The sequence below is a fragment of the Drosophila hydei genome, unplaced genomic scaffold (genome assembly GCF_003285905.1).
Source record: "Drosophila hydei strain 15085-1641.00,03,60 unplaced genomic scaffold, DhydRS2 tig00000060-arrow-pilon, whole genome shotgun sequence".
Classification (NCBI taxonomy): domain Eukaryota; kingdom Metazoa; phylum Arthropoda; class Insecta; order Diptera; family Drosophilidae; genus Drosophila; species Drosophila hydei.
Genome location: NW_022045656.1, coordinates 9,917,969 through 9,941,810, shown reverse-complemented (window position 1 = coordinate 9,941,810; position 23,842 = coordinate 9,917,969). Strand labels below are relative to the sequence as shown.

The following is a 23,842-nucleotide window of genomic DNA, read 5'->3' as shown; positions in this document are numbered from 1 at the left end:
AAATATGTGAAATAAATTAGGAAAATATATGCGGCAAGGCATTATTCTTCAGTTGAGTATTAAATTTACTTATATAAAAAACTTGACTTATGCATAAGCACAGCATATCCTATCTTCTTCACTGCATATTCAATTTTACCTATTGGAAAATAAAACACATTTATTATAAGTCAACTGTCTGTTTTTGTTTATTATTAATAGTATTGATAATATTTTCATATTTAAATTGTACATTATTATACGTGTACTTATAATCTGCGCATAAGAAACAGTTTGTGTTAAATACCATCTTAAAATTATATACATAACAAAATAATAAACATTTCTCAAGCGTGGCTGTTTTCTCTGTCTATCAATTTCGTCCATACATTTTATTATTCTCTAATTATTTGCTACAGTTTGTTCCTTTGCGCATTTAACTGTTTGTAGAGTCAGGGTTCGATTGGTTGTTGTTCTTTGTTTTACAATGTTCATATTTAAAAGGAGAATTAATAGCGTCCGACATTAGGGACATCACCCTACTTGTTGGTTGTATTTTGGCGGCACCCAAGCCTTAAATAATATGTGAATCGTTTAATAATTATAAACATAAAGTGCCTTAGCCTAGCAAGAATGGTGCAGACTCTTATCGCGTCTCAACAAATGCGTAATCTCAAAAGCTAAAATTGTAATATAATAAGTTTGTATGTATGTTTTGATACATACACAGATACATACATACATACATGAATCATATGTAAGGAAATCATAAAATACACATTTTTCGACTAACACATTCATATCCCATCGAAAGTTTCTCTTCTCTTTTGTTGTCCTTTCCTTTATTAATTATCCTCGGCATTCTATGAGTCTGCCTCTACTGCTGGCTGGGCACTTTCAACTGGCTCAGTATCTTCCGCTATGTCTTTCGTTGGTTCTGTTGTTGTTGTGGGTGACTGCTTTGCAATGGGTGGTGAATCAAGTTGGTGTGTTGTTGCAGGCGCAAACGTATGCTCAGGCTCAGGCACAAAGTCTTCAGTCACACGCTGTTCGATCTTTGGATTTGGCTCTTCAACCTGCTCAACTTGCTGAGGCGGCGCCGTTGTTGCAGCAGCTGAAGATGGTGGCGGCAACTCGTCATAGAGGGGCGTGCAGACAGGTGACGGGACCTTCGTCTTCGACATCTCGCTATTCTCCTCCACAGCTGGTGTGGCAAATGTCTCTGCTTCTGACGTGGGTGCTGCCTTGTCCAGTGGTTTCGTTTTCTGGTTTTGAATATCAAAGGTATCTGTGGGAGTAGAAGCTCCAGCGGCAGCGGCTTCAGCCGCCGCAGCGGCTGCAGCAGTTTCAGCAGCTTGTTGCGCTTCCATTCTAGCATCATACTCCTGCAGTTCTCTATCCCAGTCCTCCTCGGTATCTACTGTTGTTGACTTTTCTACATTGTCCACGGATGGCGCTGCCACCGGTTTATTTTTCATATCATCCGGCTCCGACGATGACCGTTTTCCCTGCATTGCGTTTTCATCAGTGGAGCTTATCGAGTGACGATTATTGTCATCGCGTGAGCCACGTCTGTTATTATTGTTAGGTCCGCGTTCACGCTCTTCGCTGCGCTGACTGCCACGTCCACCACGTCCGTTGCCTCCGCGCCTTTCATCGCCATCACGTTCGCCACGGAATCGGCTGCCAGGGCCACCTGGGCCACCGCCTCCACGGCGTTTGAAATTGTTGCTATTGTTTCCTCCATCTTCCTCATCATCACTCCACCGGCCACCGCGACCTCCACCGCCTCCCATTCCACGACCACCGCTACCGCCGCCGCCACCACCGCCGCGACCGCGTTGGTTATCGTTAAACGGATTGCGTGGATTGAAGAACCCTTTAAATATAAAGCATATAAATTTTGGTGCAATGTTTGGGGGCATCATTGTTCTCACCTGGTCCTTGTTGTCTACCACCTGGTCCACCACCTTGGTTTCTCATGAACATGGGGCCCACGCCATTGCCTGCACCCGGTCCACCCATGCGCTGATTGAACGCCACCGGTGGCGGTATGCGCATCTGCATCAGACTTGTTGGCTGACTGAAGCGATTCTGATTGATATTGGGCTGGAAGAAGTCACCTCCGCCATTGCCTCCATTATGATTGCTACCTCTTGGGCCCGGTCCCATGCCACGTGGTCCACCGCCAGAACGATTATCAAATTCTAAGCGAAATAATACATGACATAAATCAAGAATTCAGCATTAATTTGCATGTAACTTACCTAAGCCTCCCAAGAATTCTGGACGTTGCATTCCACCATGTTCCATGCTATTTAGATTGAGACGCGCTCGTGCCTCATTAAAGGCTCCGCTTAGCGGCTGCGGTCCACCTCCTCCATTCTCATTCCTCCAGCGTTCTGAAGCCTCAGCAATGTCTTCACGGCCGCCCCAGCGAGAGCCGGCGCCACCAGGACCACGTGTTCGATCCCTCTGAAACAGATCATTTGCAGCAGCCGCTCCGGTCACATCAACACTGTTAGGCTGCGTGGCACCACCGGCAAAGATCGGTGGCGGCTGGCTAAAGTTAGGTGGCTGTTGCTGCTGTGATGGTGCAGATTGCGGTGCATCCTCAAGCTCCATTTCTATGTCCATTTGATCGTCGCTCACGTTGCCAGTGCCAGAACCCGCAGGTGCTGGAATTGTGGTCATGGGTGGAGGCACTGACCCTGGTGGGGGGAACTGTGCGCCAGGCGGCAGTCCCATAGTATGTGGAGGAGGACCGCCCATGGTCGGAAAACCTGGTGGCATCATGTTAGGCGGCATCATCATTGGCGGCGGCATACCGGGCACCATATTTGGGGGCATAGCCATACCGCCCAAAGGATGATTTAGTGGTCCCATGGGTCCCAACAAGCGTTGTGGTGGCGGTCCGCCCATAGGCGGCGCCATCTGGAACTGACCGGGCACCATGCCCATCATTGTTGGAGGAGGTGCACCAGGTCCGCCGTGCTGTGGCGGCGCCACTGGCGGTGGCTGTGTTGTGTCAATGCCGAAGAGCAAGTTTGGAGGCGCCACTGACGGCACAGTCGGCAATTCGCCGGTTAGGCCTGTCGGTTTGATATCTTTAACATTTTTCGCCTGACTGATTTTCTGCTTCATCCAGCTGGGCATGGTGTCCTCATCGAACATGCCGCCTTCCTCCAGACTGTCAAAATCCGTTTCGGTACTCAGTTTGTTCCACGGCACATATGTGACACCGAGGTCAAGATCCCAAAAGTCCTTCCACTCCTTGCTCTTCACACCTTTGCCGGCTGCCCAGGAAATGGTAATGGCACGACCTTGTAGCTTGTGATTCTTAAGCGCCTGCATGGCCTTGTGCGCGTCTTGGCGACGATTCATCACGATGAAAGCGCAACCTCTCGGCACAATCTGATCGATGCTTACGATATCGCCATATTCGCCGAATGTATCCGACAGCTCCTCCTGATATACCAGCTTGGAGAGATGGCCCACCCACAGCGTGGTGCTGCACACTGCAAAGGTAAACGTGACATGAAATTGTTAATAAAAATTAATTCATATTTACAATGTTTGAAATTTAATTAATTAAGAATGCTAGAATATAAACACAACTCGTTTGGATTTCACTATTTGTCATTGCTTTTCAATAATACTAAACACAAAACCTAAAGCTCGCAACGTTCAATTTCAAGTCGTTCTCTAAGGCCTGCAATGGGCTAAATTGTTTTATCTTATCGAATAAATGTTACGCTAAGTGAAGAATTAGGCATAGAAATTCTTGTGATGCGCATTGATATCGGTTGTCGAATATACGATCATTGAACTATTTATATAACATATCATTCATAGAAGCAAAGATATATCTATATCACTTTCAGTTTTTACAATCTAAGATATCTTAGTCTGTTTAAGCGCGAACTAGTTGGATATATCAAAAAATGCAGGCTTCATATTTAATTAACTTGTTTTATGGGACATCTGCTAAGAGTATTTGACGTTAATAATATACAATATTTACTAGCTATATTTGAAATCCTAATAAATTATACCAGATTTAAAATCTTTTCATAAGTTTACATAAAATAAAATTATAGTTTTATATAAAGGTCACTCTATAAGAGCCCTAAAATCCCAACATATTATATAAGAGCTATCATAGCAGAATAATAGCTTTATATATCTATGAAAAGTATTGCTCAATATTTGAACGGAAAACAAGTATTAATCTTAGCAAATATAAATTTAGTGTTAGCTCATTAAATTGCATGAAATGAATGAATGTATTCATGCAACGGACAGACTACTTTAATTTAAAAATTTTTAATAATTTTAGAAACAAAGCGACTTCCTATTAACCCAAATTTATATGTCGCTTATTTGCCAACGTTTCAAATCTGTTAAAATACGGGGTTCTCACTTTTGTCACATTCTACTTTCTATCGATTTCAATCAAGCTATCGATTATTTTTTAATAACTTGCAAGTTGTTGATAAGCTCATCAACTTTTCACTGTTTATAATATATATATATATGAGCATGTATGTAAAATATAGGCTCTCGGCGTGGAGTTATCACTTTAGTTTAACATTGATGTAAGCAATAAATTATCAAGCAAATTATTTGAATAGAAAGATTGCTCCATAACGAGCCTTAAATGTAGTAAATTTGTTGTGCGTACCAAGTGCTTAGCTGAGAGATACACTGATAAAAAATGGGGGTACATTTATATGCTTATTCAATTAATTTAGTTGCCAAAAAACCTTGCTCAAAAACGCGTCAGGGACATTTGAGGATATTATGTGGGTTAAATAATGCCAGATAATAAGATTTAGAACCACTAAAGCTAAAACACACACAGACACACAAACACACACACACACGTCAACAGAGCCAAGGAGCTGCAGAATAAAGAAATATTTATGTATTAGCATCAATTGAAAAGACCAAACGAGAGTGAACCAAAGTGTGAATCATGTAAATGTTGCATAAAAAGGTTCTGCCAAGAAGCACAAGTCTTCTTCTTCTACTACTTCTTGATGGACCTTTTGCATGCGACAATTACGAATTGCTTACGTGATGCGTTTCTTGCTACGCTAGGGTTGTGCATGGATAATTACCACTTAGATGTTCCTTTTTAATGTCGGGCAGGCCCTTCTTGCGGCGCTCACGTTCATGTTCGCGATCCCGCTCCTTGTCGCGCGTGCTGCGCTCCATACGATCACGATCGCGCGATCCGCGCCTTCGGCTGGAACGTGGCGAGCGGCTGCGCGAACGTGAGCTGCGACGGCGACTTCCCCGATCACGATCGTTTCCATTGCCACCACCACCACCACCACCGCCACCGCGACTACGGGGTGATCTACTGCGGCTGCTGCGTCGACTGCGCTTGTAACGGTCACGATCGGGCGTCGGACTACGAGAATCGGCACCATCCAGATTGATAACCTGAGCGTTTGAAGTTTTGCAAAAAATTTGAGAGAAAGTGATTGTGATATAAACGTTAACATTTTAAGCATAAAACAAATAATGGCGGATGTGACAGGAGTGGAGGAGTGGGAGAGGTTGTGGTTAGTTTTATTTATTTCTGGGATGGGATAGGATGGGAGTAGATGGTAGTGGTTGGGTGGGTTGGGTTGGTTTGTTGTTTAACTACAAATTATACAAAATACATATTTTTTTATAACTGCATTCTTGGCGTGTTGACGTGTGGTTTTGGCCTTTTTAAACTGGTCGACGGTTCTTTACTATTTCATTTCATTTCATTGGCATTTTCTTATCGATGCGTTTTCGAGCAAGTTTTTGTGTTCATTGATGGGTAATTGAATTGAATCGACTTGAATTTGTGGTTTACATATTAAGGAACTTACCAAACGTTGTTATACGAGGGGGCGCTTCTAGCATCGGGTATCGCATCCGTCAATATGTATATTTAAACCTTACCTTTGGGCATTCATTTACCATTTTTTATTTTTGTATTTATTTTTTAATATAGTTTTCAATAAACGTATATGCAAAATTTCAAGTTTAAATTTAAGTATGGCCCTATCGATAGTTATTTTAGTTTTGGCCAAAAACAATAATTCGACTACTCTTATTGCACTTAAAAGTAAGGCATATATCAAGTCGTTTTTCGTATGATAATCATTATCAATAAGTATTCCCCATTCTTCGCTTATGCATTTTGATTAATCGGAACTCTTAATTCTCCGCCCTGGTATAACAACATTTTGGGCACGTCAGCAGCACTTGGCACTATGAAAGTGGAACTATATATAGTTGGATATAGTTTGAACAACGCTTGTCAACTCTAGTTCCAATTTCATGTGTGAGTTTTCAACTATATGCTATATATAGTAATATAATTATAATGAGCTACAAATTTGCAGTTATGTTATGCACTTTTAATCGCCATCAGTTTGGCAGATCAATTAAAAATGCACAAATTGCCTGCTTGATGAACTCTACATTGCTAAAGTAATGCGTGTGTATACCTCAATGGGTTGTTGTTCCGATATGAATTCGACATCCTTGTTCATGTCCGTCACATCATTATGACCCATGCCCATGCCCATGCCAACGCCCGGTTTCAAGCCACCTGTTCCCTAAAATGAGAAAATAGACCTCTTCTAGTATATATGAAAGGAAAACAATAAATGAGCATACGTACCTTAAGAACATTCTGCAAATGCTGCTGCAGCGCATCGTCCTGGTAGCGATGCTTTTGATTTTCCTCTTGCTGCTTGAACTTTTGAAAGTTTTGCAGCGTTTGCAATTGGCGTAGCACGTTGGGATCATTGAGCAGCTGCTTCAAGTTATTGTTCTGCGAAAGGATATGTCATCAATAAGTGGGGTGCATGCATTTAAATGATTGTAAATAAAAGAAACCTAAAAAAACTAAATCCTAAACAGAAACGAAATATATAAATAACGAAAAGGCCTGTGCATACATCTAGCAAGTTCGATGAGCCGGGTGGCGAGTCATCGCCCATGCAATGATGATCGTCGCCCATCAGCATGTCCCCATCCTCGTCGTCAATTATCTCACGCAGATCGTAGTCCAACTCGTGTGAGCTGCTACCTTTGCCATATTTGTGATGATGAGATTTGCCGAGTCCCCCACTATCGAAACGGCTTTTTGACCCAGATGCTGAATTGCTGGAGGTCATGTTATGCTGATGTTGCTGACGCTTCATATAATGCTGCTCCATGTGACGACGGCTAGAACTTGAGCACTTCTCATGGCTTAGCTGTACATTCGCGTATATTAGTCAAGCAAGACATGTATCAGAGAGTGAATAGATCAATGGTAATAGTGACAAAAACAATACCAATTGGATTAGAATCGAAAGAGAAACCACTTATATAGTTACATCACTGTATCATTGCCTGGCAATGATTGTAGCAGACCCTAATGGGTTGATTAACGTATACATTGCCAGTTATTGTTCGCTGTTGTATATGAGAATCAGCCATTGCCCACTCACCGATAGATCTGGCATTGCACCACCCATTTTGTCGTCAACAGCGCCACTTAGATCCATGTTGCTCATTCCGGAGGCATTAAGACCATTGGCAGCATTGCCACTTGAAATGTCCGAGAGATTTAGAACACCACTGCTGCCACTTGGTCCTGAGCTCGAGTTGATGTTGCCGGCTCCGATTGGTGGCATTTGGTGGTAAATAGGATGATTTGGATCAGCCAAATCAAATATTGGCTGTATGACATCCGATTTAAAGACATTGTTCTTCTGCCATAGATTAAGCACGCGAATGATGCGACTCTTATCTTCGGGTGCGCATCGAAACAGATTGGCAAACGTTTCGGTGAGATTGCGCTGGAAGCGGGGCGCGAAGACATCCTTATCGGTGCCATATTGATGACGCGATTGCCGCACAATTGAGTCTATGACATACAAGCCCGGCACTTTGTACTCTGGCTTGCATTTGAGTATAAACTTTTCAACACTCTGCACGACATGCTTATAGAATTTAATTGCACGCATTGCCGACTTTGTGATGGCGGCCATTTTAGCCTTCGATATGGGCGGCCGGCTATCATAGAGTCCGGAGAGCTGAAATAAAACATACACATAGAGCTGATCAAGCATCAAGCAAAAAAGGGTTTTTATTGGCATGGGCAGAAGCAGGACGTGAAGCTGTTTTTGTTGCCAACAATATTGCATTTGCATATGCAAGTGTCGTGATTATAATTGTATACGATACAAATTACACAACTACATATGGCGTATGTAGACATGTATGTAAATACCGTGCTATGTATGAGCAAATATAGATATGTATGTACATTTATATGTACATGTGTGTGGCGGCGGCCTCATCTTACCTCATTATTGAAAGCGACGACCGTCTCCATGTTCATTTCAATGCTCACACACTACACGCACGCACAAAATTCAAATTCGCATACTATTTTATTATATGTGATCTTTATAAATTATTTTCTTGCTTGTTTAACAACTTTTTACTTGAATTTTCACAATTTTTTCGCATGAAAGCGTGAAAAAATGGCTGCCGATAGTAGGGGTGCTTATTTCGTATATCAGCTCATCGGCTACATCGATACAAAACATACATATTTTGGTAAATTGAATCGTCAAGCAAAGCTATCGAATATTTTTTTTAGATTGCTTATCGAATACATAAAAATAACTAAAAACAGTTACTATGTAATGATATTATGAACACAAACTCAATTCGAAATAGCCCGATATTATTATTACAATATTGTATTAGCAATCACAAGCATTTGGCGTTGCCAGACCGCTAAAAATGCAGCAAAATGACGGCGATACCACACATTAGTTAGGGTATTAATGCGTTTTTCTAATACACGCAATGGTCACACTGGAAAGAAAGCAAAACGAAAACATAAGCTGCTACAAATTGAACAAAATTAATGCTGAATAGTAATTAACAAATTATGAGCGCCCATCATAGGCCACTGGACGAGTCAGATGTAGTGTTAATACGCACGATACGTTCAACACCATCACTCTACGACCACAGACATGGCGACTTTCGCCTATCGCAAAGAAAAGAAGAGGATTGGGCTAAAGTGGCTGAAACCCTAAACATTTCGTCGCCCGATGCACGACGCAGATGGACGTGTCTACGAGACCGCTATTCGCGAGAGCTGAAACAAATGCGCTTGCATCCGTCCTCGGAATTTGGTCGAAATGAATTCTTTAGGCAAATGGACTTTTTGCGGGAGTTTGTGCGTAAGCGTCGTGAGAGAAGCCGTCGCGATGATACGCCAACAAATTGGCTCAAAACTGAGGTGCGAACAGTGAAATCAAAATCACGTCCAGAGCCGGATACACTTATTGAGCAGGACTTGGATGAGTCGCAGGTGTACGACGATTGTGATCATAACTATGACGCTGATGCCAAGCTGGAAGTGCAAACGACGCAATCGGAAAGTTATTCGGTGCTCGTGGAAGCGGACGATGGAGACGGACATGATTCATATGAGGAGTATATGGGCGATTCCGAATCAGCTGATCAAAAAGTCTTGCCCCCGTTGCAACAATCGCCATCCATGGTCACAGTCCACAACGATTCAACGACAGCGGGCAATGTGTCCACGACTGGTGCGTCCCCGTCTGATGCTGGCCATTCTCAGACGGACATTGGCTTTATGGTCTGTATGCCGAATATGAGAGTTGAACAGGAGCATTTGCCACCAATTAAGCCAGAAGCATCTCCAGGCTTTGAGGCAGTTACTGCGCCAGCTGCCACCACTGCGTCCAATGAAACTGAAGACGATTTCTTCTGTAAATCCGTAGCAGCCTATCTGCGACAATTGTCGCGTCGACACAAGATAAAAGCAAAAGTGGAAATGTACCAGATCTTGGAGAAGTACATATTGCTGGAGGAGTCCGCGACGACGCCAGGGACGAGTCACAATGGTTGAGCAGGATTACATAGCGACACATATGTACATATAGTTTTTAAATAGATTTTTATGGAGTACAAATATACAACTGACAAAAATCAATTATCTTCTTAAGCTTACTCTAAATATTTGTTATAATGCAGACACAGACACAGCGCTCAGCAAAAGTCTTCATTGATTATATCCGCATTGACCGCTAGGCCACGCTCTTTGAGTGCCTTTGAGACGAGTCGATGCTTCTCTTGTCGCTGCTCCTGCTCACGTCGCTGTGCGTCCAGTATCTCGTCAACAGAAATCTCTTTCAGAGGAAGTTTTTGTTCCTTTTCGCGATCCTGAAATGGTGGGGAATACTTTCTATGAGTTCACCTGGTGAACATTGACTTTTTTACTCACAATTTCACCAAGGAGCACCACGTTCTCGCCTCGTATTATGAAAACGCCTCGCGGGATATCTCCATACTCGTTGCCGACGTGTATCCGTTCAATTGTCCTCTGCAAAACTAGGTTGGCAAACTGATCTACGGATCGCAAGTAGCCAATTAATGTACGGCCGTCTCGAAGCAGAACCATTAGTTTTTCTACAAGTTTCCATTTTATTATGATTTTGGATACATTATGCCGGTAACGCAGGAAATACGTACTATCAACTTCTTCCAGCAGATGCGCTGTTCCAGCCAAGGGATTGAGGTCATCCATATGGTGTAAGTTTGATTAGTTTTATGAAATGTTAGTATAAAATACGTTTACAGTACAATAAATAAGAGATTAGCCTTTAAAAACACATCTATTTTAGCTTAAATGCAATAGAACTACTGAAAACTTCTTTGCGCCTGGTACGCTGATGGCAGCACAAATTTTGCTTAGTTCAGCAACTGGTATTTCGCTTGTTCTTTTGATAATCAATTTAATATTAAGTTTTTTTAAGTTGCATAGAAAAAATTACGGTTATTATGCTTTATTAGTGTAGTTAAAACTGAGACTTTCTATAAATACATCAATTTAATTTTTGGCTTGACCATAATTTTATTTTATGGGTTACCATTCCTTAAAATTAACAGCGTACTTGTTACAGTAAAGCACGAAGAATTTGAGTCTTGCAATAAGCGCTCATATCGATAGTAATCGATAGTTGCCGGCATGTTCGTCGAGCAGTAGCCAAAACTAAACAACTGCAAAATTAAACAAATTAACGTAATTTTGAAAAATCTAATAAACTGAACACAACTATAAAAGGCTTCAAGCGTACAAGAGCACAATGAAGTAATGAATGGAGTAATATAATATACATTACATTTAATTATTGCTCGAATATTTTTGCTCTTAGGCTCAGCGTTGACGGGCTGCTCGTCTATTTTCCTTACGAGTATATTTATCCTGAGCAATATGCATACATGCTGGAGCTTAAGAGAAGTCTGGACGCCAAGGGGCATTGCCTACTTGAAATGCCCTCGGGAACCGGAAAAACAGCAACGTTACTCTCACTGGTAGTGGCATATATGATCGAACATCCGGAGACAGTGCGCAAGCTGATTTACTGTTCGCGAACGGTGCCAGAGATTGAGAAAGTTATTGCGGAATTGCAGAACCTAATGGTCTACTATGAGCGCAATGCGCCTGTGCCACCGGGTTTTACCGGTCTGGTGCTCAGCTCACGTAAAAACATGTGCATACACCCAGAAGTTAGTAAGGAGCGCGAGGGCAAGGCTGTCGATGGCAAGTGCTATGGGCTAACTGCTAGCTACATACGTGAACGCCATGAATTGGATGCTGAAGTGCCAATTTGTAAGTAGTTACCTTTTTTAAAATTCAATTTAACATATATTCATACTTGTCAATTGTTCTTATAGGTCAGTATTTTGAGGGTTTTACATTGGAAGGCAAGGAATCGACGTTGCCTGTGGGCGTCTATAGCATCGATGATCTTAAAGAATATGGGCGCTCAAGAAATTGGTGTCCGTATTTTGTGGCACGCTACGCTGTGCGTTATTAATATTAATGTTTTGATATGTATCCATATTACTTACGCCTTCCTCTCTTTCTGTATCCCTCTCCCTGGCAGATTGCACACGCCCACATTGTTGTCTACAGTTATCATTATCTATTGGATCCAAAAATCGCGCAGGTCGTATCAAAGGAGATGACACGCGAGTCTTGTGTGGTTTTCGATGAGGCTCATAATATAGACAATGTGTGCATCGACTCAATGAGTGTGAAAATCAATCGACGAACTGTGGAGCGCAGCACCAACGCCCTGAATCAGCTCACGAAATTGGTCCAGGAGTAGGTGTTTCTATATTTACTTCAATAACTAGCCATAACTAATTTACTGCCCATTGTAGCATGCGGGATGAGGATACAAACCGTTTGAATGAGGAATATCAACGTATGGTGCAGGGTCTTAAGGATGCCAGTGTACAGCGCGATACAGATATGATTCTGGCAAATCCCGTGCTGCCCAACGATGTGCTCACTGAGGTCGTCCCTGGCAACATACGTAATGCGGATCACTTTCTTAGTTTTTTGCGACGCTTTATAGAATATATAAAAACTCGACTGCGGGTACATCATGTGGTTCAAGAATCGCCAGCGGGATTCCTCAAAGATGTTTCGTCTAAAATATGCATAGAACGCAAGCCTCTACGCTTCTGTGCGGAGCGTTTATCCAGCTTGTTGCGTACGCTGGAAATCAGCGATATGACTGAATTTGGTGCCCTGACGCTGGTATGTGGCGGTGTCTGTTATTGATAATGATGATGATGATGATTAGTTATGATTGTTCACAGATAACGCATTTTGCCACCTTGGTCTCAACGTACACGAAAGGCTTTACCATCATTATAGAGCCTTTTGATGACAAGACGCCGACTGTTTCGAATCCTATAATGCATTTCAGTTGTTTGGATTCATCCATTGCCATGGCGCCAGTTTTTACGCGCTTTCAAACGGTTGTCATCACCTCGGGCACGCTCTCGCCCATGGACATGTATCCCAAGATTCTGGACTTTGATCCAGTAGTTATGAGCAGTTTTACAATGACTCTGGCGCGGCCCTGTCTGCTGCCAATGGTAGGCGTTTATTTAAGAGATTTTTCGATTTTTTATACAGCTGTTTTTCTGTAGATTGTATCAAAGGGCAATGATCAGGTGTCCATCTCATCGAAGTTTGAGACACGCGAGGACACTGCTGTCATAAGGAACTACGGACAGCTACTGGTGGAGGTAGCCAAAACCGTGCCCGATGGCATTGTTTGCTTTTTTACATCATATTTGTATTTGGAATCGGTTGTGGCCTCATGGTATGACCAGGGCATTGTTGATACTCTACTTCGTTATAAGCTGCTCTTCATCGAGACCCAGGACAATGCCGAGACAAGCTATGCGCTCATGAACTATGTTAAGGTGAGCGCCCTCATATACATATCTGCCCGCAATAGACTCGCAGCCTCCAATTGGTATGGCTTCCATTGATTATGGACTTGACACACATTCATCTCGATCTATGCTCTGTGTATCTTTGTTTTAGGCATGCGATTGCGGTCGAGGCGCTGTTCTGTTGGCTGTGGCGCGTGGCAAGGTCTCCGAGGGTGTGGATTTCGATCATCATTATGGTCGCGCGGTGCTCATGTTCGGCATACCCTACGTTTATACGCAGTCCCGCATTCTCAAGGCGCGTCTCGACTATCTGCGGGATCAGTTTCAGATTCGAGAAAATGATTTTCTGACCTTTGATGCTATGCGACATGCCGCACAATGCGTGGGTCGAGCGTTGCGTGGAAAAACGGATTATGGTATCATGATATTTGCAGACAAACGGTTTTCACGTCAGGATAAGCGGTCACGTCTGCCCAAGTGGATACAGGAGCATTTGGTGGACAGTTTTTGCAATTTGTCCACAGAGGAAGCGGTGCAACTGGCGCGCCGCTGGCTAAGGCGCATGGCTCAGCCATTTTCGAGGGAAGATCAGTTGGGTATTTCGCTGCTGACGTTGGCACAGCTGGAGACAATGGAGCAGGAGAAACTGGAACGGCAGGCGCAGGGAAAACAAGGTGTAGGTGGTGAGGTGCAGGAGTTGTAATTAGAGTGTCGCGTGGCGCTTAAAAAACCGGCTCTCCAGCTGGCGCCGGCTTCCTTCCGCAATGTATTTTCTTTACCACTGGCCATGTTTGTGTCTGAATGAGAATAATTATAATAAAAAGTGAATTTGTTGTCAGCTAATGGCATTGAATGCCATTAAACGGAGCAGCAAAACACAAAAATGAAAAGTCAAAAAAGTTTTGTTTGGTTGGGGCTGGTTTTTGTTTTAAGCGTTCGATTTTGCCAGGCAAAATTGACGCAAATGGCTTATTAACTGTTAATTAATATTATTTATAATTTAGCGGTGGCTCATTGCCCCAGCTGAATGACTCAATGCTTTAACTGTGGGGCCACTCAAGGCATCCAAATCACTGTTATAGTTACCGATGACCAATCGACGCCGATAAATTGGTCTAGACAAATCGAAATCTTAATTGATATCGCCTCAAGACGCCTTTTGAAATGGTTTCTGATAAGGCACATGACAATAATTTAAATGTGAGATGATCCGTGCTGACCGAACATGTTTTTATTGATCCCGAACCGAATTAATATTTAACGCTATCAGTGCATATTTGCCAATGACTTTTTTAATGATGCGCCGGCAGGTTATCAAGACAATAAAAACCAATTATGTTCGTATGTCCAGTGGATGACTACGAATACGACTAGTACTGACTTTTTGCAATTTTACCTATTTAGCTTATGCTATCAGTAGCAATTATTACCTATACTTTTAAACAAACCACATCAATAATTACTCACATTCGATTTTGTTTACAACTTTTTGTCTTATTTCTTAATAACGGCGCAACACATTTCCTGAAGTCCTCGTGTGAGCTTGAGAGTGTGCTAAGCCCGAGAAACAGAGAGACAGAGAGAGAGAGAGAGTGTGTGTGTTTATGTGTAGCGCAAAAGCTTTGCAATAATACATATACAATTACATACGCATATATGCACATAACTAACGGCCACGGCCAGCACTCAGAGAGCAACAAGTAAGCGAAAAGTAACCGAATACAATTACAGTGCACCTACGCTAAAAGGAAAGCAGGCAAAATAAAGCTTTTTCACTTTTATGAAGACTTATTTCTTGTATTTTTTATATCGTAATCAATTGGTAGATAATTAAAGAGACTTATACATATTTATTTGGATCAAATATAATTGTAAGCAATTGTTGCGAATAGTTGTTTTATCCACTTATCGGGTGCGTACTGTATTAGCAACAACAACGGCAACAAAAGGCAAGCGACCGCAAAAGCGACGCTGGCAGAGTCGTCGTCGTCAGTTGTATCTCTCGTTGAACAAGAACTTTCGATTTTTCATAATAAAAAGGTTACAACTAAATCTCTGGCCGTTTAGTCGGGTGTAGCAAATAAAAGCGGAGCGCGCGCGCATTAACATCAACCAATAAAAAATTAAATAAATTAAGAAACAGTTAAATTTAACAAAAATCCATAACGGACACAACTGAAGGCGACGCGTTTTTTAGTGTTTTTTAGTTAAGCAACGATTCTACGCGCTAGTAAACCAAAACCAACAACCTAGAGCCTACGCATATCCTTTTTATTTAATAAATTTCAATATAAAATCATATTTAACAAAATGAAACCTCAAGTTAACGAACAAAATGGTAGCACTCAAAATGGCGACATTGCTATAGATGCTGCCAGCGTCGCCATGGACGCTGCCGCGATCGTACCAGCAGCAGCAACTGCAGCCGCAGTCGCCGGAGCCGTCGCAGCAACAGCAACTGCAGTCAGCGCGGGCGCCGTTGTTCCTGCCAAAAGTAGTCAACAGCTGAAACTGGAATTGCTCAACATAGGCAACGGAAATGGTGAGTGCCTGCGACTGTGAAGGATTCCCGTTGTTTTACAGTTATGTGAATGCTTGTCTGGGTCGTTCAGAATGCAGTCTTTTGTTGTTTTCAGTTAACTTTTGCAGTTCATTTTTGTGTAGATTGAAAGAAAATGTAAAACTGTATTATTAGCTTGCATTTTTCCGCTTCCAGGTTGAGTTTTATGTAAGTCTTTCATAGTTCTCTCGCATAGCTTTCAAGTCAACGTTGATGTTTTCCATACGTGACAAGTGCCGTTGGGATTAGAAGGTAACATAAGGCTTAGTAATAGAGCAGCAACATTTCATCACACAATTTGTCTTCTTAGATCAGGTTCGATCAGTTAAGATGCAGCTCAGATTCGCACACTGACCCTCTATACATATCTCTGATTTCCGGCGATGCTATTAACATAAAACCAACTGCACATAAGCCGCAAGTGGGAAACTCAAGTCAAAATTCATAGAGCACACAGAGATCTATATACTATGTACTTATACATATACATATATATGAAAACCACACAATGACAGATCAAAGAGCATTAAAAAATAGACATACTACTTATAGATATATGTGTATAGCAACTGTCAATGATCGTAATAGATTTTGTTGACATTGACATTGAAAGTTTCGCTGCAGATCGGAAGATTCAATGAGAGCGTTATGGGCTATGAGCTGCTGTTGGCTCTGCTAGCGTAGCACTACATAAGCATAAACTCCTCATCGTAATCCGGTATTTAGCCAAAAGCCAGGGGCAAGCCGCCGGGAGTGGGGCTCGAGGCTAGACCTGTACTACTTTTTGAAGGTTAAAAGCATTTAATTGGACGCGAGTACCACACAGCACAAGCTGCCGTTTAAAACGGTTTAGATTTGTCGGCTATATATATATATATATATATATATATATATTTTTTTATCTTTTGGTTTTTTTTCTGTTTCTTTCATATTGCATGAGCAATAAGTCGCCGTGCTTCACATTTGAGCGATCGCGGTCAATAAAACAAAAGCTATTCGCACGGTTTTTCACTTGCAATTGTTAAACACAGAAAAAATCCTATATGAATCAATAACTACATATATCTAAATATATATATATATATTTATATATATATATATATTCATAGTAGTCCGCAGACAAGCCTATATGTTCTTCTTAGAATTCTGGAATGCGTAATTTGTGAACTATGACAAAAACGAAAGAGAAAAAACACCTGCCCTATGGAAAATGTTAATGATGACTTACCTTACTTTTAATTACATTGTATTGCATGCTTACGATATTAGCCAACAGGTTGCCCGAACACATGTCTCACACCAGTCTCTGTGACTAGATAGATGCATTAGCGAGCTTGATTCGTAGTATTCCAACTACTCACAACCATTCGCTAATGTTGGATCTATTAAGCTGGCATCCCCCTGCTTGAGTCTATGCGAAATCAGTTTTATTTCATATAAAAATCCATTTCACACGTCTGACCTGAATGAATAGAGAAACAACTGCCATATAGTATACTATATATGAGATATTCACATAATTGGGGGACTCACAACGAACTCTATATCACATTAACTCTACTCAGCTTATATGAATCTCAATTCTATCTATAATTCATTCTCAATTTGTAACGAGTTTATTATCCAGCAGTTTACTGTACTTTATTGATCTGAAACGAATGTCTATAAAACTATTATCTAATTAAAATAGAGAGATGTTGCATAAAAAGCTAAACGAAACTCTATTTATCTATATGAAATATAGACTAGATATGCCATATATATCGTACTTTATATAACAAATATAGCATATATGATGTGTATACATCATATATACCATATAGAAACATTCCCTAAATAGTTTTTTTTATAATTATTCACAATATAGGTTAATCCCAATAATTCTTTATAGTATTACGTATCTGAATGTGATATATACAAATATACATATATTCTATATACACATATAGAACTATTATGTAATATACGTTTATCGAAAAGTCACATAAGGAAATTCATCTCAAAGTTTTTACTGTGCATTCAACTTATCTGAATGATATACAGTTACATATATATCTATACATATATGTTAAATAACACAATCGAAGCTATTTCACAGTTGTAGTACTCTATGCAACGATCCCGAGTGAACTCTAATCGATTCAAAATCAAAATCGAATTCAAATTCCAATTCAATCTCAGACATTCGGAATGCATAAATTCCTTTTGCCAGTTGCGTTCATTGACTTATTCTCGGGGACACTTTCTACATATAAAAGACAAATTTGTAACATATATATATATATATATATGATATGTAATATATATATATATATATATGTCGCCATATATGTGACTTTGTTATATGCACAATTATGCCAGCTCTTATATAAGCCATATAAGTTATCAACCATTTACGTTTTGAGGGCTTCTCAAATAGGAGCATCAACTTTTTTGGTATCTTCCATTGCTATAATAAAAGAAACTGACATCTTTGTGTACCTCTGTATTTCCATATTTACGTTTCTGGAAGTTCTCTCTCTCTTGAAAGAAAAAATTTCTGATATTTCTTAAATATATCGCCCTCTTTCATTTTCTCTCTATAATATCAATTTGGGAATATACTTTTCTGGTTTTTGTGTTTTCACTAAAACATAATGCTCTCTCTTTACTTCCCAGTCTACCTCTCTAAATTTAGTTTTATAGTCTCTCTTCCTCTCTCTCGCTCCTCTCCCTCTATTGCCTTTATCCCTCTCCCTCTGCTTATCCGTCTCTCTCTCCCTGCCTCTCTCTCTCTCTCTCTCTTCCTTGTACTCACGCTCTTTCCCCCTCTCTCTCTCTCTATCTCGCTCTCTCTCCCTCTGCTTATCCGTCTCTCTCCCTGCCTCTCTCTCCCTCTGCTTATCCGTCTCTCTCCCTGCCTCTCTCTCTCTCTTCCTTGTACTCACGCTCTTTCCCCCTCTCTCTCTCTCTATCTCGCTCTCTCTCCCTCTGCTTATCCGTCTCTCTCCCTGCCTCTCTCTCCCTCTGCTTATCCGTCTCTCTCCCTGCCTCTCTCTCTCTCTTCTTTGTACTCACGCTCTTTCCGCCTCTCTCTCTCTCTATCTCGCGCTCTCTCCCTCTGCTTATCCGTCTCTCTCCCTGCCTCTCTCCGTCTCTCTCTTCCTTGTACTCCCGCTCTTTCCGCCTCTCTCTCTCCCTCTCTCTACCCATAGTATCAATATTTCACGATATTTTCTCTGATGTCTCTTCTCTTCTCTCTCTTCTCTTTATTCACTTCGGCTTTGTCTAGGACTGGTTTTGTTTTACTCTTGATCTGATTTAAAATTTTAAGTCAAAAACATTTTATTTATTCCAAAATTTCTACATGATTGTCTCCTCCTCCAGCATGTACTCAGTCAGATCGCCCACGCCCGATAATAGGGTAACTGGGACACGATTCATCTGAGCCACCTTTTGGCTGGGCCAGACCATTATGTCATTGATGTTGGTGAGGACCATAACGTTTGTATTCTCGGTCGGCACGCAGGGCAGCGACGATCGATTCTCAGTGTCGCAGCTGCTTCGCTTTCTGCGAAACCGAAACTTGATCGGCTGCGACTTATCCAACACAGTTTCCTCATCGAAGTACGGCGCAAAGCCGAAAGCAGGATTGTTATTGGCCGGTTTTGTTAGCTATTCGAATGGGAAATCGTCTTCAGTCATTGACTGTCGGAATGAAATCAATCTTTAGTTTGTACGCACCTCTTCCAGGACGACAGAAGTCTGAAGTCGCCGACATGGATCACAGTAGTCGGCTGCATTGACAGAAGGCGGCGATGTACTCGTACATGGATCCGGAACTGTCACCTCTTCTTCTTGAGTGATGGCTCCTATTTGTGACTTCTTGGCTTTCTGTTTCGCCTCTTCGGCCTCCTCTTCGGCCCTCTTTTGCAAGCATTTATTGAGAAAGTCTTCCTCAATCTCAATTAAGCGCTTGACGGCGCAGTCTCGCTTTAAAAAATTTTTTATTACCGAAAGATCACGTGGAACAGCGCCGACAACATCATAGTCGTCGGCCCGAAGCTTGATTCGATGAGCCATGTTGGCTAAAAATTTGGAATATTTTATCTGGTCAGGATTTACGAGCTGCCTGTGATTTGAATGTTTGCGTTCTGACTACTCAAGCTTGGGTAAACGCACACAAACACACTCAAACACGCACACGAAATAAAAGTTGAAGTTAATAGACCTTGAGAGCACTTTTGAGTGGGCGACCACCCAAACCACCCAGCCACCACCGCTGACCCACCGTCGCATCGTCGCACCGTCGGATTGTCGCCACTCATTTTGAGCAACAAGTTCGAAAGTCAACAGTTTTAAAAGCACTGTAAGCGTGTAAAGCTCGCTCGCTCGCTCGTCAAAGCTTTCCGCGCTCAAAGCTCTTCTTGAAGTTCTTATTAGCAACGACAAGCCCAGCGGGCAGCCAGTTGCCCAAAGCATTCCACAACGTTAGCACGCACAGCCCAGTTGCGCCTACCGAGCCAAGTTACGCTTTTTTTAATCCAAAGTCTAAGAAATTTTTTGTGTATTTAGTTTTGTTGTTGGCCAACAAATATTGAAAGTAAATCAGAGCAAACGCAGCCAAACGACAGCATCATGAGCTTCACACGCCAATTGTCCGAGATGAGCGCCAGCGAGCTGAACGATGCCATCGATGACACGAATTTTCCGCAGGCGCATATCCTTTCCCGTGGGCGTAACAATAGCGTTTGCTCAACAAGTAGCACCTCCGGCACCTCCTCGCTGGCAGATCGTGTGGTCAGCGCGCCGGAGGAGCCGCTGCCGGCAAGTAGCGAGGAGCCCGCAGCCACCAACAGCAATCGACCACGTCTCATACTGAAGAGCAGCGCCAGCATTCCGGAAAATGATGGTACACAACCGCTAACACCACAGACACCGCGTACATCGACGACGCCAGGTAGTGATAGGGCGATGTAGGGTTACCTTTTTGCCTAGGAACTGCTTGAGCGACGTCTTCAAAGCATATCGGCGCTTAATCATTCAATTAGTAGGGTCTAACGGGCATAATAATGATTCAATTGAATGTGATTATACCAGCCAGGAACTGTTTATTAATGCCAATAACAATTAAATGATCGAGTGGCGCCGAACTATCTATATATTAGCAAGTCGCGCCTAATGGCCAATCGAAGAGATAAGAGTTCAAATCCCCGTTTCGCTGCACTGATATGAGCATCTACATGAGAGCATTAACGTCTGTCAAAGGTTAAATCGTGTGTGTTTCTGATCAGCATTTGGTTTCCACCCAATTCCAATTGGAACACATTCGGGGTTGCGCGGGTTATCAGCAAACGAATTCCAAACATTGTTTCATGATTTTTCTTTTGTTTTTGTCTCTGTTTTGTTTACAGGCCATGAGAACTGCACTTTCCATCATGATCTGGAGCTGGATCATAAGCCGCCAACGCGCGAGGCATTGCTACCTGATATGGCGCGCTCCTATCGTCTGCTGTTGGGCGGTCTCGGCGAGAATCCCGATAGGCAGGGCCTGATCAAGACACCGGAGCGTGCGGCCAAGGCAATGCTGTACTTCACCAAGGGCTACGATCAGAATTTGGAGGGTAAGTGGGAATTACGTATTTCACGAGCTCAATTAGCACCTCACAATGACTGACCAATTAGCATTGGGTCACTGATCCATCCTGTATGGCACCTGTGCGGGCGCACGTCCATGACTAAGCACAAAAAGTTCCCAGCGGCATTTCCAACTAAACTGGAAACTAGTTTCTTCTGCTCTGATTCATCGGAGCTCCATATATCCATACCTATGTGTGCTATTTGTACTTCAGCTTTATCACTGACTTGACTTGACTTGACTTGGCGGTGCATTACCCTTAATAGTTTCCACTTAACTCAGGTGCATTAGGCAGTCTACAGTTTACAGTTCTAAATGGAGAGTTTTTTGTTCTTTGGAGAGTCCTTCCGATTGGCTCAATGTCAAGTTTCTTGTATTGTATAACTCTCATATGTTTACTGACTTTTTATTCTTTATTTTTTTTAACGTTTTTTTATTTATTTAGTGAATTGCAAGTATGCAGACCGGTTTTAAAAATTGTCATTCCGAAAAGCAGGTTCTACACTTTATTTAATACAATCGCACAAAACTCAAAGTCAGCATTCAAATTGGCCAGCGGCAACAGCAGCCAGATATTAATGAAAGTAAATTGCCTCGAGGCACATTTATAATCAATAATCACACAAACAATTTGCATCCCTTTTGATAAATTTAAATTTTAAATAGAATTCAAAGTTAATGCGTGAGCCTAGAATTTCAGTATTGTCTTAAATTTAGTTAAATATAAAACAAAATTAGTTTATTAGTTCAAATCTTTAATGCATAATAACAGAAAAAAGTCAAAAATCTGTGACATTGAAGTTTGCTGCAGAGTGAAAGAGAGAGTGAGAGAGAGCTGCAGGAACAGCAGCATTCGTCGCTATGAATTGACAGGAAGCGCACTTAAGCTTTTAAATATGTAACGGAGAGACGAAGAAAGAGAGAGAGAGAGCGTGAGGAAGAGTACGAGAGTGTGTGAAAAATGAGTGAGCGACTGACGTCGACGGCGCAGCGCGTGTCAAGTGGGCGGGTGGGCAGGCAGTAGGCGAGAAGTGTGCAAAAATCATAAGAGTAGGCAGCATTTAAAGTTGAAGTAGTGAAAGCTCAAGCTGCCAAAAGAATGGCCAACAAGTGGCGCCATACACACGCACACGCACTCACACACTTACGCACTCATGCATGTGTGCACATTAACAGTCAAGTGGAAAAGTTCAGCTTAAGATTCAGTTATGCCATTGCCACACGTTTTATTGAGCAAGTAAATGTAGCATAAAATTCACATCAATTTAGGTTGGACTAAAATAATATTTACATAAATTTCGGTTTGATTTGTGGCTTAGATGTGCTAAATGGCGCCGTCTTTGACGAGGACCACGATGAAATGGTCGTCGTGAAGGACATTGAAATGTTTTCCATGTGCGAACACCATTTGGTGCCCTTCTATGGCAAGGTGTCCATCGGTTATTTGCCATGCAACAAGATTCTAGGCCTTAGCAAGTTGGCTCGGTAAGTTAACCAAACTATTTTAGGTAAACTGTATATAAATATATATTTGTTGTATATATTTTAGCATTGTGGAAATCTTTTCACGTCGTCTTCAGGTGCAGGAACGTTTGACCAAGCAAATTGCTGTTGCTGTAACACAAGCAGTGCAGCCAGCAGGCGTTGCTGTTGTTGTCGAGGGCGTGTAAGTACATTATAAAAAAAATAAAAATTAAAAAAACAAAAATGTAGTTTGCATCGGCCGGGAATCGAACCCGGGCCGCCCGCGTGGCAGGCGAGCATTCTACCACTGAACCACCGATGCTTGTGCTCAACTTCGCGCTAATAGCTGTTTAAGAGAGCTGCTTAAAGCAAATTGCTTAGGCAATTGAGATGGATTTATGTTTACAATTTATTAACTATTTTTATTTTCATCAACGACAGTTATTAATCTATTTAACCATTTCAGACACATGTGCATGGTGATGCGTGGTGTGCAGAAAATCAATAGCAAAACTGTTACCTCTACTATGCTTGGCGTATTCCGCGATGATCCAAAGACGCGCGAGGAGTTCCTAAATCTAGTCAATAGCAAATAAATTTATATAAATTTTGTATTTTTTGACTTGTGTACAAAATTTTTGTTGAAATTCTTAATTTCGTTTAGCTAAATTTGCAAGATACGTGTACGAGCAAGCATCGCGAATTTTGGTGTTGGTAGTTTAACATAAATAATATTTGTTCTTTAAAAAAACGCAGCACATAAGTAATATTTTTTATATATACATATATATGTTACACTCATACATACATATATTTGTATGCAATAAGGGAACAACTAAATAAACGACATCGGAAACCGTTTAGGGAATTTACAATTAAGCTAAAATTCGTATAAAACTTAAACAAAATAAATAAGAATCTACACATAT

General features: G+C 41.6%; 6 protein-coding genes and 1 non-coding gene across 13 annotated transcripts; 3 read left to right on the top strand and 4 right to left on the bottom strand.

Moving 5' to 3' along the window:
- Positions 1-180: 180 nt before the first annotated feature.
- Positions 181-8,597, bottom strand: LOC111597089 (SR-related and CTD-associated factor 4). 4 transcript variants are annotated; one of them, XR_002751283.2, is made up of 9 exons: positions 8,330-8,597; positions 7,470-8,057; positions 6,653-6,805; positions 6,477-6,587; positions 5,103-5,430; positions 2,247-3,497; positions 1,917-2,186; positions 726-1,858; positions 181-659 (listed from the first exon to the last, which is right to left on the bottom strand). XR_002751283.2 is itself a non-coding variant. In XM_023311626.2 (9 exons), the coding sequence occupies exons 1-9, from the start codon at positions 8,363-8,365 to the stop codon at positions 843-845; spliced, it is 4,053 nt and encodes a 1,350-aa protein (XP_023167394.2). In that variant the 5' UTR covers positions 8,366-8,597; the 3' UTR covers positions 181-842. The 4 variants fall into 4 exon arrangements, 3 of the variants coding, with proteins under 3 accessions (XP_023167394.2, XP_023167393.2, XP_023167395.2); XM_023311626.2 differs by adding an exon at positions 6,933-7,232 and having other exon boundaries at positions 181-1,858; XM_023311625.2 differs by having other exon boundaries at positions 181-1,858.
- Positions 8,598-8,735: 138 nt separating this feature from the next.
- LOC111597092 lies at positions 8,736-9,934 on the top strand. Its single transcript, XM_023311631.2, has one exon. The coding sequence runs from the start codon at positions 8,927-8,929 to the stop codon at positions 9,917-9,919; it is 993 nt and encodes a 330-aa protein (XP_023167399.1). The 5' UTR covers positions 8,736-8,926; the 3' UTR covers positions 9,920-9,934.
- A 47-nt stretch (positions 9,935-9,981) lies between these two features.
- LOC111597095 (U6 snRNA-associated Sm-like protein LSm1) lies at positions 9,982-10,936 on the bottom strand. The gene is made up of 3 exons (XM_023311636.2): positions 10,543-10,936; positions 10,295-10,479; positions 9,982-10,233 (listed from the first exon to the last, which is right to left on the bottom strand). Exons 1-3 carry the CDS (start codon positions 10,595-10,597, stop codon positions 10,060-10,062), a joined length of 414 nt encoding a protein of 137 aa, XP_023167404.1. The 5' UTR covers positions 10,598-10,936; the 3' UTR covers positions 9,982-10,059.
- Positions 10,937-11,028: 92 nt separating this feature from the next.
- On the top strand, positions 11,029-14,153 carry LOC111597091 (general transcription and DNA repair factor IIH helicase subunit XPD). Of its 2 annotated transcripts, XM_023311628.2 has the most exons (8): positions 11,029-11,161; positions 11,226-11,683; positions 11,749-11,879; positions 11,961-12,181; positions 12,241-12,622; positions 12,685-12,966; positions 13,021-13,299; positions 13,424-14,153. In XM_023311628.2, exons 1-8 carry the CDS (start codon positions 11,157-11,159, stop codon positions 13,973-13,975), a joined length of 2,310 nt encoding a protein of 769 aa, XP_023167396.1. In that variant the 5' UTR covers positions 11,029-11,156; the 3' UTR covers positions 13,976-14,153. The 2 variants fall into 2 exon arrangements, with proteins under 2 accessions (XP_023167396.1, XP_023167397.1); XM_023311629.2 differs by lacking the exons at positions 11,029-11,161; positions 11,226-11,683; positions 11,749-11,879 and adding an exon at positions 11,734-11,748 and having other exon boundaries at positions 13,424-14,152.
- A 1,160-nt stretch (positions 14,154-15,313) lies between these two features.
- On the top strand, positions 15,314-23,833 carry LOC111597093 (GTP cyclohydrolase 1). 3 transcript variants are annotated; one of them, XM_023311634.2, is made up of 5 exons: positions 15,314-15,814; positions 21,226-21,435; positions 22,769-22,934; positions 22,999-23,115; positions 23,380-23,833. In XM_023311634.2, exons 1-5 carry the CDS (start codon positions 15,583-15,585, stop codon positions 23,507-23,509), a joined length of 855 nt encoding a protein of 284 aa, XP_023167402.1. In that variant the 5' UTR covers positions 15,314-15,582; the 3' UTR covers positions 23,510-23,833. The 3 variants fall into 3 exon arrangements, with proteins under 3 accessions (XP_023167402.1, XP_023167401.1, XP_023167400.1); XM_023311633.2 differs by lacking the exon at positions 15,314-15,814 and adding an exon at positions 20,270-20,723 and having other exon boundaries at positions 23,380-23,832; XM_023311632.2 differs by lacking the exon at positions 15,314-15,814 and adding an exon at positions 20,270-20,771 and having other exon boundaries at positions 23,380-23,832.
- Positions 19,041-19,970, bottom strand: LOC111597094. The gene is made up of 2 exons (XM_023311635.2): positions 19,556-19,970; positions 19,041-19,486 (listed from the first exon to the last, which is right to left on the bottom strand). Exons 1-2 carry the CDS (start codon positions 19,892-19,894, stop codon positions 19,175-19,177), a joined length of 651 nt encoding a protein of 216 aa, XP_023167403.1. The 5' UTR covers positions 19,895-19,970; the 3' UTR covers positions 19,041-19,174.
- Positions 23,165-23,235, bottom strand: Trnag-gcc. Its single transcript has one exon. It is a non-coding gene; the product is annotated as a tRNA-Gly (tRNA).
- Positions 23,834-23,842: the final 9 nt, after the last annotated feature.

Excerpts from the sequence above, each read along its gene's own strand:
- LOC111597089 (XM_023311626.2), bottom strand. The coding sequence starts at position 8,365 with ATGAACATGGAGACGGTCGTCGCTTTCAATAATGAG. Across the intron at positions 8,058-8,329 it reads TCGTCGCTTTCAATAATGAG|CTCTCCGGACTCTATGATAG; the intron begins GTAAGATGAGGC and ends GTTTTATTTCAG. Across the intron at positions 5,431-6,476 it reads CGGAACAACAACCCATTGAG|GTTATCAATCTGGATGGTGC; the intron begins GTATACACACGC and ends TCAAACGCTCAG.
- LOC111597092 (XM_023311631.2), top strand. The coding sequence starts at position 8,927 with ATGAGCGCCCATCATAGGCCACTGGACGAGTCAGATGTAGTGTTAATA.
- LOC111597095 (XM_023311636.2), bottom strand. The coding sequence starts at position 10,597 with ATGGATGACCTCAATCCCTTGGCTGGAACAGCGCATCTGCTGGAAGAA. Across the intron at positions 10,480-10,542 it reads TCTGCTGGAAGAAGTTGATA|AAAAACTAATGGTTCTGCTT; the intron begins GTACGTATTTCC and ends GGAAACTTGTAG. Across the intron at positions 10,234-10,294 it reads TGGTGCTCCTTGGTGAAATT|GATCGCGAAAAGGAACAAAA; the intron begins GTGAGTAAAAAA and ends CCACCATTTCAG.
- LOC111597091 (XM_023311628.2), top strand. Across the intron at positions 11,684-11,748 it reads GGATGCTGAAGTGCCAATTT|GTCAGTATTTTGAGGGTTTT; the intron begins GTAAGTAGTTAC and ends TTGTTCTTATAG. Across the intron at positions 13,300-13,423 it reads CGCTCATGAACTATGTTAAG|GCATGCGATTGCGGTCGAGG; the intron begins GTGAGCGCCCTC and ends TCTTTGTTTTAG.
- LOC111597093 (XM_023311632.2), top strand. The coding sequence starts at position 20,450 with ATGAGCTTCACACGCCAATTGTCCGAGATGAGCGCCAGCGAGCTGAAC. Across the intron at positions 20,772-21,225 it reads GCGTACATCGACGACGCCAG|GCCATGAGAACTGCACTTTC; the intron begins GTAGTGATAGGG and ends TTTTGTTTACAG. Across the intron at positions 21,436-22,768 it reads CTACGATCAGAATTTGGAGG|ATGTGCTAAATGGCGCCGTC; the intron begins GTAAGTGGGAAT and ends TTTGTGGCTTAG.
- LOC111597094 (XM_023311635.2), bottom strand. The coding sequence starts at position 19,894 with ATGGCTCATCGAATCAAGCTTCGGGCCGACGACTATGATGTTGTCGGC. Across the intron at positions 19,487-19,555 it reads CTTCTGTCGTCCTGGAAGAG|CTAACAAAACCGGCCAATAA; the intron begins GTGCGTACAAAC and ends CCATTCGAATAG.